Consider the following 12,277-nt stretch of genomic DNA (forward strand, 5'->3'; position numbering starts at 1 on the left):
ACAGTAAGGGCAGTTCGGCAATGGAACCGACTGCCTAGGGAGGTGGTGGGATCCCCTTCGCTGGATGTCTTCAAGCAGAGGCTGGACAGCTATCTGCGGGAGATGCTCTAGCTGTGGATTTCCTGCTGTGAGCAGGGGGTTGGGCTCGATGGCCTACAAGGCCCCTTCCAACTCTATGATTCTATGATTCATATGAGTTAGTAATTCCCTCCTAGAGCAGTATTTTCCATACTGTTGTAGAAATAGCTCTATTCTAATTAGTCAAAGCCTTCTCCACATCCAAAATATAACCTAGTATGGTTGTCGAGGATATTTGGCAGCAAAATCTTCTGTTCCTGGTGTCTTATTTAATTCAGTAACAACTTTGTGAAGCTCAGTAACCGTAACTGGTCTTTGAAAATTTTCATTGGCGAAACAGCCATTAAATGGGGCAGTTTAGCCTTTTCTGAATAGGAACTGATTCTGTTCCCAGAGGGAGAATTTAAGGAATACAGCTTCTCATAATATTTCCTGAATTCATATGCAGTGTCCTTTGGCTTTGTAATAAGCTTCATAATCATTCTTCAATTGTTGGACCTTATTATTATATTCTTTTTTTATTTTACATTAATTTGTTTAGCTTGTTGTCTTTTGGAAAAATCTTATTTTTTAAAGTAAACCTTTTTGATTAGGTGAAATTACTTTTTTAAGACTTCTAATTTCCTATAAATAGTCTTGGGGGAAAAACATGTTCTAATTGTTGTTTGGTTTTTAAGATCATTCAAATCCTTTTCCCTTTATTTACTACATAAGCCACTTATTGTATCATCAAACTCCTCATCACTGATTTTAAGGCCTCCTAAATAGTGACTTTAGTAGAAGAATTGTTAATTCAGAAATACACCTGCAGTTTAACAGTTAAATCCTGAGTTACGATCTGATATTGTTGTAATTCATTATTGAGTTGATATCTGTTTCTGGATTGATATTATCACATATTCACTCTGTTGTAATAGGAGCATGATTGCCATATATTCTTATATTTATATTAATTTTTAGAATCAGTTGGGTGAAATATGGCAATGTACAAAATAAGTCTATTGTTGTATACAAATTCCAGGAAATTGAAAAAGTCATTTTCCAAAGGATGAAGATGTTGCCATGTATCAGTTAAATTTGTGTACTATTAAAAAAAGTTTTTGTCATAGTGCCACTTGATCCAGTTATGCTTGATCAGTCAGTTTTGCAGCTCATTACCCCATTAAAATCTCCCCCAATAAGAATTTATCCTGATCAGCATCTATTATCTTAACTATTTTCCTTTTAAAAAAATATTGAGGGCATAGGTAATCAGTATGTATAACTGATACATAGCAGCGTATAACGCAACACTCTTCCGTTAGTATATGTTAATATCGCATCATGCTGAGGGACATAAGTCGTTATTAATTCAATTCTAAAATAGCCAGAAACTAAGAAAAGACCAACCTGTAAGAAATCAATATGTAGATGTATGTACATCTATTAAAGAACAAAGTTAAGTCCTCTTCCTGCTAAGCCATGTATCAATAGACTAAGTTGAGAATAAAGTTAAAGTATATATTACAATCACATTACTGCATTCATTTTTAACCAGAGGATGCAAACAAACAAAAACCCACCACCCCACCTCACAACTCATTAGTAGTAGTCTATTAGTAATCAGTTTAGTATCTGGAAGGTTCATTGTAGTAGTCAATAGGGTAAACCAGGACAGCTCATTGGTCAGTTCATCAAGTATATCAAATGAATCTCATTCATAATAGATTATTCATCATTTGGGGTGTATTTCATATTGTTAGTTAATTAAGTTAAAATTATTAATTATAAGATCAGTAAAAAACTTCAAGACAGACAATCATTGAGAAGGGCTTTTTCACTTGTTAGTTTGTCAAGGTACAGTCAACATCAATTCATTGGTAAGGTATTTATAAAGCATATTTGAGGGTTCAGAATCTGTAAGAGTTTAGTTTGCAGGTGGAGGAGATCAGAAGCTGGGAATGGAATGGGTTATCAGATGTTGCACAGTCATATAAATATGGGAGAGGGAGCACTTAATACTTATGACCCTTAAAATAATGGTCCTCTGTTGAAAGCTGGGGTCTGATAAAATATTCTTGTGACTTCAGTAGACTCCAGATGCAGTGCTCAGTACATGTTCATAGCTGCACTTGGTTCTGCATTCCACATGTTGCTATTCTCAACTAGTGCTTGTCAATTTCAAGAGAAGTTATTTGGAACTTTTTCTCTCACTCTGTCGCCCCAATCAGCTCTTCCAGGAGCTAAGGAATAGCTAATTCTGCAGATTGGGGTGGACGAGGCGGTGTGCTGGCAGAGCTGACCTATGGGCACATTTTTTCTCCACCCTCAACTGCATGTTATCATTAGAGGCCTAAAAATAACAACCTGTCATTAGTCTTATCAATGTTCTGCTGTTTCTTGTATTTGTTTTGTAGAATCACTATTTACTGTATATGTCAACTAGAGTTATTTAATTTGAGAGAACCATACTAGACATGAAGGCTTTATATATATATATACACATACATATATATATTTTAAATATTTTACAGAAAGCTGTTGAGGAACCACTTAATGGTAGGTAGTAATTGAAATTTTGAACTATATTTCAGGGGCTTGGCTTTGATTTTCATTCAGTCTGGAAATTGGCTGCTGGAGCTGTTTAAACACAGAAATTTATACAAGAGAATGTAAAGTTATTCCTAGGTTGAAAGCATTGGTTGTTCATAGAGCTCCTACTGGCAATCATGGTATTAGAAGATATTTTGCAGCGCTGTAATCCTTGGCTTTTCTGGACCACTGTTATGCTCGGCTGGTTAACTTAGGATAAATACCACTTTGATCTTGTAAATTGCTTTGCCAAAAGGAATTGGTTCCTTAATGAAAGACTTGTTCCTACTGGAAACTAGATGAGCTGTCTTTTGCATGGGGTGCACCAAGTTTCTGGGATGGCTCTAGGCAAAGTTTTGCTTTCTGTATTTTTTGCCTTTCAGTCTCTGATTTCTTCATTTGATCCAACTGGCCTTGGAAAAGATCCCTCTTAATTCTGATGTAAAATCAAGAGAAGTGCCGGTTATGCTTGGATTGGGGAGAGACATCAGGGCCTCTGGTTTCTACCATATTACATAGAATTGTGGCATGCCAGAAAGTAGTCTAGAATTATAATTCATTCTAACACTGTTGCTACTAAACTGCTCTTGCTTGTCTAACAACTAACATTTTGCTTGGTTTTTCAAAGATGCGAAAGGAGTGATGTTAGAATGATGGTGAGTACGGTTGCCTGTATTTACTGGTCTTATTTTTCAATATGGCCTTTGGATGTTTTTTCTTTTGTTTTGCAGTCATTATTATTATTATTATTATTATTATTAAAAACTGGGAATACCTTGCAAAGCATTAATACTTCTATAGTTATTCTAGTAGGACACAAACCTTGATTATTTCACTATGTAATAGTCCCTACGGCCGTTTTTCCAGATATCAATTGGAGTGTGTGTGTGTTCTTTCCCCAATTCTAGCTGCCATTTTATGATTTTTACATAATATTCCTTCATAGAGTAAGACAAAATAGTATTGATTGTGGACGTGATCAGTCTGTTTGATTAACACTTATTTAAAATACTGGTTTTTACTAATTTTGTTGTTGATCCACAGAGAATTGAGGAAGAATAATTAAATGTTCATACTCTATGTACTGCATTTCTATTTGTTTTATACTTTATTGACTTCTGTTTAAACTAAGTCTGTTACATGGGAATCAAGATTAATTAATCCATGACTGCAACCTAATTTGCCAGTAATTAGGTCTTAGTCATTCAAGCAATTCATCAATGAAATAATCATGAGTGTTCCTTCTGTTGTTCCAACTGTTTGTGCATCATCTTACATTAGTTGCAGTTAGAAAGTAAGTGAAATTCATTAACCCAAACTTGTAATGTGTTAAATAGTTCTTAAAGAAAGAATACTTTATTTATTTGTACATTTAAATACTACCTTTTCTGCAAGGAGTTTAAAGTGGCGTACATTGTTTCCCCTCTCCATTTTATCTTCACAACTACCCTTTTATATCAGTTAGGCTGAAAAACAGTGACTGGCCCAAGGTCACCCAGTGAGCTTCATAGCTGAATGGGGATTAGAACCCTTGTCTCCCACATCCTATTGCAGCACTTTAATTGCTATACCACATATTGTAGTAATATGGAGTACTGATATAAATATATTTGGTGGGGCCCAGAGGGTCATGAGTTCCACATACACACAAAGACTTTTAAAATTCCAGATCACCATAGCGAAAGCTCCTCCTGAAGGTTGGCATGGCCTCCAGAGAAATAGCTAATGTGATGTGAAGTTTGAAATTGGGAAAATCCCTGGAGATATGCAGAAGTGATTTATATGCAAACATGGTTCATAATGAGTGGGGTCCAATATACCTGGTTCTTCTGTAAAAAAGGAGTTGATATTCCCTACTCAAAAAATATCCTATATGCTAATAGCGAACTCAATTATTTAAGTGCTGGTTCTTATGTAGTCAAAATGGCACCATCTACACATGAGAGAGATCCTAGTAGGCTTGGGGGAACTCCAATGTTCGCAGAATAAAAAAAAAAACCAAACAAACCCTAAATGGGGAGGAAAACCCAAACACAGCACACTAAGGACAGATCATAGAATGCTAGCTCAGTGCTGGAGGGAGGGAGAAGTGGAATATCATGAAAAGGGGCATGGCTGAAACACTGAATAGGAACACTTCACACTGCAATGTTTCTGTTGAAAATCCTACTTATAATATATGGAGTTGTTTAATTTTTAGGTATTTAAACTAGCAAATGAAAATCTTGGTTCTGATTTACTACAGGTTCATCACCCTCCCCCCCAGTCTGAAAAGCTAACGTGACTTACTGAAGTCATGTATCATAATGGAAATGCAGCACATTTATAAAACCAGTTGGAATATATTGATAAGAGTGGAAAAATTGCTCCCACATTTGCTAGAGAACACCATAAAAGTGCTGTGTTGCATCATGTATGATTTTAATCTAAAAGTAAAAAGTTCAGGACTCTTTCCTTAGCAAAGGTTCAGTACAACAGGGACAGGTAGCCCATAGGCTACATCTGGTTCCTCAGAATATTTTTGTATTTCCTAAGACCCCTACAAAATTGGTCATTTTTTAAAGAAGATTTATTGACTGCTTCTATTGGTACCCCATTGTGATGCCAGATGGTCTTTTGTGGCCTCTCAAAATTGTAGTTTTTATTGCTTAATAAAATAAAATAAAATTGTTTTAAATTGTTTTTATTGAATTAAATAATGAATTATAAAAATGATTTAAAATAGTGTAACATAGGTGAAGCCTTTTCGAAGACATCCTTGAGAACTGCAGTTTTCACCACACCCACTTCTATACAGTAGGGCCCCACTCATATGGCGGGTTACGTTCTGGACCCCCGCTGTAAAGTGAAAACCGCTGTAAAGCGGAACCCATTGAATAGAATGGCGCAATGCCGGAAAACCGCCGGAAAAGTGGAACAAGCGCCGTATGAGTGGGGCTTCAGTCTAATTGCGTTAATTCGGCCAGATAGGCGACTCAAAAATAAAATTTTATTATTTTATTATTATTTATTATAATTGAGACTGCTGTATTAGCGAACCACTGTAAAGCGGAGCCCTACTGTACTTCTGCACATCCACTTTGGCCTGCAACCTCTTTGAGGTTGACCATGGATTCATGCAGTCTTCCGCCCAAAAAGGGTTAGCAATTTCCTTCTAACTATTCCCTTATTAACCTATTTAATTTAAAGTCTAGCAAAAATGTATTGTTTATATTATCATATGATAGGATTATTTGTATGTTAGATGGTAAACAATATTTTGCTTTTTAAAAAGTTACTTTAAAACTGGCATTCATTTCCTTGTCCTAGTTCTCTTCTCAGGTCTAAGCCAATTGCTCTTATTTTCTCCTCCCAAATTAACTCATGGGTTATACAGTGGCCTTAACATGTCCCTCCACTTAGGGATTTGTTGCATTTTGTGGACAACTGCCAGTAGCTGGCAATCTTGCTTCAGCTGTTCTGGAGGTGTTCTGCTGGAGCCTTGCTCTCCTTGCAGACCTTCTCATCTTCATCCTTCTGTGATTTCAGCCTTGGTGTTCTCCTTTAGACAGCCACTGCCTTTTGCCTCGAAATATGATGTCTCATTGCTGCTCCCACTTCACCTTCTTCCTTGGCAACTGTTGCTGCTGCGTCAACTCTTGTCTCTGGACTCTTGACTATCTCCAGACTTTCTCCATACTCTCCACATTTGGAGGCAATATGCTTCTGACCACTTGATGGAATCTGCAGAAGCTGAGAGTGCGTTTGTGCTCAGGTCCTGCTTGTGGGCTTCCCATAGGCATCTGTTAGCACTGAGGGAATACGATGCTGGTCTAGATGGGCCATTGGCCTGGTCCATCAGGCTGTTCTTAATGTTCATCAGTCACCCCTCAGATTTCTTTTCAGCCTCCCCTTTCCAGTCATATGTCTGCCTTTTTATTCTCTTCAGTCAGAACACAATTAACTAATCAGAATTTACACTTTGTCACCTGAACATGTTGTTGGTTTTTAGCTAAGGACAATTAGGTTCAAATGCAATGTCCACTAAAGGATCTATCACAGTTTGACCATTTTGGTTCCACTATCCCATGTAAAAGTTGGTCTCTGATGTTAACTGACATAATGGAAAACCTCACAAGGCACATAGCTACCTTTGAGTTACTATATTAGCATACTTGTTTCTTGTTACAATGCACAGGTGTTATTTAGTTAGTGTATCTCTCAGATCTCTGTTAGAAGTAAACTGCCAATCTTTTTGTCTCATTCAGAACTATTCAAAAAGTAACGTTTTCATAACAGAACAGTCACGTAACTTAATAAAGTCAGTGTTTCTCCACATGGACATGCTGTCTTGTTCTGAAGTCTGATTTGCATGCAACACTAAGCCATGATCAATTAAATTATGGTTTATTAAACCATGGTTTGATCATCTACTCTGTCCACCACCTTAAGTATGGTTTGTTTAGAACCAACAAATCACAATCTGAAGCCATGATTTATTGTTGGCTTACATATCTTGGTTTGTTTTAATTATGGCTTGTTATTATGTGCAAGCCCAGAAACCGTCTTTAATCATGGTTTGCTTGACCTAGATGATTGCTAACAAAACAAGATTTGGAAAAGCAAGTCATTTTTTTTAATTATTTGTGAAACAACTCGTGCTTAGTTAAACAAACCATGGCTTAGCATTACATGTAAATCAGGCCTGACTCAGATCTTTAGTCCATCTACCCCAGTATTGTCTACTCTTAGCTGCCAGTGGCTTTCCAGATGTCCTATAGCCAGAGATGCTGAAGACTGAACTTGGGACTTTATACATGCAGTCTTGTTTATGTTATAAATACAAGAAAAGCATTCACATATCTACTAATAGGTTCATGGAACTGAAAATGACTGTGAAAACCAATTTGTGCTGATCTTGCATAATTTATATGGCAAATAACTGTTATTGCTGTCTCACGTCACCTTTCTTGTGTTATTGAGGTATTGAGTTGCTTTATCAGATTGAACTGTTAGTTTTTAAAGCATCTCAGATTTTGAATAATGATTTTGTGATTATTTTCCAGCACGGGATGCAAGTTAAATGAATCTGATAACGGACAGAGAAACAAGTGGAGAGAGACTATTGTTGATACACCGTGGCCTTGATGATGCACTACTCAAAGAAAAAGAAAATCAGGAAATTAGTTGTTTTGCATGTGTGGAAAAGTGCTGTAATGACTTACATGAGGTAACTTTATAGTCACACGAGCTGTAGTAGAGTTTAAAAGAGCAGTGTATGCACGTGAGTCTCCCCTCCCTTGGGGGTAGATGATGGAAAGAATACAGAGGACTCCTTTCTTTTTTTTAACCCACTGTTTTGTGTCTCTTCAGTGCTGCACTTCTCAGAATAATGTTGAAATGTCACTTTGCATAAAGACCAAACTTCATGAAGGACTACTTTCGTACATAGCAATGTTTGGCACATTAGCTTCCTTCTGCTCTGGGCCAATTTCGGTAATATTACATAGCAGCTACATCTTATCTCCGTGGCGCAGAGTGGTAAGCGGCGGTAATGCAGCCGAAGGTCTGCTCACGGCCGGAGTTTGATTCCAACGGAAGGAGGAAGTCAAAACTCTGGTAAAAGGGGTCGAGGTCCACTCAGCCTTCCATCCATCCGTGGTCAGTAAAATGAGTACCCGGCATACACTGGGGAGTAAAGAAAGGCCGGGGAAGGAACTGGCAATCCCATCCCATATATACGGTCTGCCTAGTAAACGTTGCAAGACGTCACCCTAAGAGTCGGAAACGACTCGCACTGTAAGTGTAGGGACACCTTTACCTTTACATCTTATATAGAGTAGCACTCCCAGCCTTAAAATATGGCAGCGGTATTGAAGGTGGAAAGCAGAAAAGTTGCTCATGGGCCGGCAGTTCATTTGTTCTTTTTTCTTTTTGTACAGATAACTGTCCAGTGCTAATTTATTTGCTTTTCCATTTATATCAGCCTTTCCCAGCTTGGTGCCCTCCAGATGTTTAGAGTTATAATTCCCACCAGCCCCAACCACACAGCCATGCTGGCTGTGGCTGATTGGATTTATGGTCCAAAACATCAGGGGGTCGCCACATTAATAGTGGCTGATTTATATTATGGTCAGAGCTTGGAAAAGTTACTTTTTTGAACTAAAACTCCCATCAGCCCTAGCCAGCATGGCACTGGATTGGACTGATGGGAGTTGTAGTTCAAAAAAGTAACTTTTCCAAGCTCTGATTATGATACTAATGTTTTTACTGGTAACCTGAAAATTGGCCAACATATTTAGAAGAGGTTAAGCTGAGCTAGCATTGGTATGTTTGAAAGTTATCTCAAGGTCACAGAACAGACGTCTATGGGACCACTTACACAAATCTTTGTATTGCATGATAAATGATACTATTTTTCTTTCTTGGTCGTACTGACTGGCCTGGTTCTCATGGCACATAAAGCCAAACCCTGACTTCTGGCAAACTGGGTGCCCAGGTTCCTAGGGAGAAGATTGCAGCCGCTTTGCTCCTCCCCATTTGTTTTGCTACTGTGGTACACTGAGTTAAACCATGGCTTGGCTTAGCCTGTTGTCTGAACTCAGGCTTGTGGTTTAGCTCTCCCAGAAAAACGTGAGCCATAAACCAAGAACAAACTTTGCTTACAGCCTGAAGAGAGCTAAGCCACAAGCTCAGGTTCAGTTGACATCGTAAGCCAAGCCATGTCTTCATTCAGAATGGCACAGCAGCAGTACAACCAGAGAGCAATGAAGTGGCTGTGATCGTCTTCCTGGGAGCTCTCATATTCATGCTAAGCAATGATTGGGCTTGGCATAACATGCAAACCAGGCCATGGTTTTCTAAAAACCAGTTTGAAACCCAATCTATGTTTTTGACATTTTCTATGGCATAGAAACAATATTAGAATAAAGAAACTATTTATATAAGCTTTATTCATACCTATATAGTGTGAATATACGAGTGGGTATACTACAGGGTGAACAGATATTAGTTATTTATTGATTTATTAAATTTATATCCCGCCCTTCCTCCCAGTAGGAGCCCAGGGAGGCAAACAAAAACACTCTAAAACATCATAAAAACAGACCTTAAAACACATTAAAACAACACATCTTTAAGAACACATTAAAACAAAACATCTTTATTGTTCCTAATACAACATTTTTAAAGAACTATAGTAAATTAGTCTCCTCTAAATAAGAGCCTGATTTCCAGCTCATTCAGATGATCACAAAAGTCCCATCCACCCACATTGTTAGTATTCCTTCTGTATATACTGTAATTCTTTGTGTGCTTTGGTGATCGGTATTGTAGTCCAAGTAATTTTCTCTTTTTTCCTATTCTTTATAATCAAGGACCAAGTTCAGCTTTAGTGGCACAAAACCCAATTTCTACACTGCTGAATGTAGTCCATTAATGTTCATGAAGCTGAGAATCAACCGATAACACTTATGCTAATTAAATCCTGTTTCTTTTCCATCTGCAGTTAACAGAAACATGCATAGAAACAGGAGTTGTTCTCTTTTAGACCATGGGCTGCCAGCATTCCAAATTAAGCTACATTTTTTAATTGAAACTATGATTTCCATGAACTTGCCTTTCAGTTACCTATACCAGACTTATGCAAGAGGACCCAGGGAGCTGTATTCCTGTGTCCATCCCATATTTATAGAAACTTAAATATTCTGCGTAGAATCCGTTCATCACATAAAAAGCCTTGCCTTCTGCCACCTTTCCACTGAGAAGATACCCATTTTCAATATATTGCAAGATTAACTGTATTCTTTAAATGTATTGTTCTGAGCCACTAATGTGGTATCTCCCTTTTGTAAGTTCAGGTCAGTTTCATGGAACGCTCTTTATTTATTAGAATAATAAAATCAGTGGAATTTTGCTCAGTCTCCTGATTCCGCCCCGCCAAAAGTGTTTTATTGTAATCTAGTTAGATAATTGTTCCATTATACACTTCATGCTCCCTTCCTACCTTAAAACCAAAAAAGGAAAAGAAAAGAAGGCTGAGTACTTGGCGGGGGAGTATTCAACGCTAGTCCTACTTAGAACAGTTCTGTTGAAGTTAATTGACATGTCTGTCTTAGGTTCATTAACCTCAGTGGGTCTACTGTGAGTAGGACTTAGTTGAATACAGTCCTATAGACTTCTTGCATAGCTGAAGGCCTGGTGATGCAAAAGACAATATCCCTAAACCCCACCCCACTCATTATCCCATTGAGTCTAGCAGTTAATGGAGAAAAAGTTGGCTTGAAAAAGAGGCCCATTAGAGAAACCTGATGCAGTTTGGCTCTCATTCTTGGAATGCTGTGCTGCCTGGGATATCATATATTATGTATCATATGTTGACTATCATATATATTGACAGATATCATATATTGACTCCGATTTTTATTTTTTTTATTTTTATTTTTACACTGGTAGCATAGTTACATATTTCTGCAGCATTTTCCAAAATGTATTCCTAGATCCCTGGGTACTGTGGTTTGATCCTCCAATAACTACCAAACAGGGTAAAAGGGCTTCATTCTCATGTCTACATGGATAAAGTAGGATTCAGAATTGACACCCCTTATTACTGAGGTAGGTATTTGAAGATCATGAACATTCATGTAAAGATGGCAGGATTAGGTGATAAACTTGTACGCTGGCTTTAATTCTTAAGGCTTGGGATCTTGGATCTTTTTTAAAAATTAGGATATTGTGCATGTGTTTGAGGTCCACCATCCTGATTGCAATCAAAATTCAGTGCATCCCATTTGTTGGTGATCAGTCAAAGTGTTCCATAGCATTGTAGTAAGCTGGTTCTTTGCTGATATGTCTCATTTCTGGAGCATGCAGAAAATGAGAATTCAGTGGATTCATCCCATGCTATTTATGAATTTGAAGTCTAGTCATGCTGTTTGCCTTGCAAAACTATATGATTTTGTTTAAAACTTATAAAATAAAAGAGAAGTAATGACAATTGTATAGCCCAAATGGATAAAGCTAAATTCTTTTCTATAAATGAATATTCCTTAGTCTAATGAAAAGACTTGGATTCTGCATATGCCCTTTTGAGAAAGTTATAGTATGTACAAGAGGGTCATCTGCTTTAGATTTCTTATGGCTGTCATTAAGAAGAAGAGTTTGCTTTCCTAAACTAGTCCTTTGTTTCCCCTGATGTGTAAGAAACCAAAGTGGTTATGGCTGTTTAATAATTGTGATTCATTTTTTGTATAAATATAAAGCCAAATCTTTGTCATTTTATCATTTGGAAAACCCCTCAGTCTTTTAAACATAACAGTATGTTTTTATTTATTGAACATAGCTTTGTAAATGAACTATATAATTAAAATAAAACTGTTTTAATTTTTTTGTTTCTTCATGAGTTGTTGCAGTTCCTAACAAAAATTGTAAGCTCTGCTAGACTGCCTTTCTGTCAAAGTTCCCCTGAAAAATATGTTGCAAATCATTGCAAATTTGCATTTTAACAATCTACATAAACAATGGTCATTTTTTTCATTGAAGATATATAAGCATCAAAATGAAAAAGTCAGTGATGTGGTTTTCAGCCAGTGTTTGAAACAGAGTTCAATATTACAGTCTAATTACTACATAATAACACTAAATATAGAAG

General features: G+C 37.1%; 1 protein-coding gene across 4 annotated transcripts in view; it reads left to right on the forward strand.

Annotated features, from left to right (window-relative positions):
* Positions 1-12,013, forward strand: part of CD47 (CD47 molecule) — a 94,285-nt gene extending 82,272 nt beyond the window's left edge. For 2 of the 4 annotated variants that reach the window (XM_061628121.1, XM_061628118.1), the window contains one exon: positions 7,695-12,013. In XM_061628121.1, coding sequence (XP_061484105.1) covers positions 7,695-7,711 — 17 coding nt within the window. In that variant the 3' untranslated portion in view covers positions 7,712-12,013. Of the gene's footprint in view, positions 1-2,591; positions 2,617-3,277; positions 3,306-7,694 lie in introns of all 4 variants that reach the window. The other 2 variants (XM_061628116.1, XM_061628117.1) reach the window with 2 other exon arrangements.
* Positions 12,014-12,277: the final 264 nt, after the last annotated feature.

Source organism: Rhineura floridana, chromosome 5 (assembly GCF_030035675.1).
Source record: "Rhineura floridana isolate rRhiFlo1 chromosome 5, rRhiFlo1.hap2, whole genome shotgun sequence".
Taxonomy (NCBI): domain Eukaryota; kingdom Metazoa; phylum Chordata; class Lepidosauria; order Squamata; family Rhineuridae; genus Rhineura; species Rhineura floridana.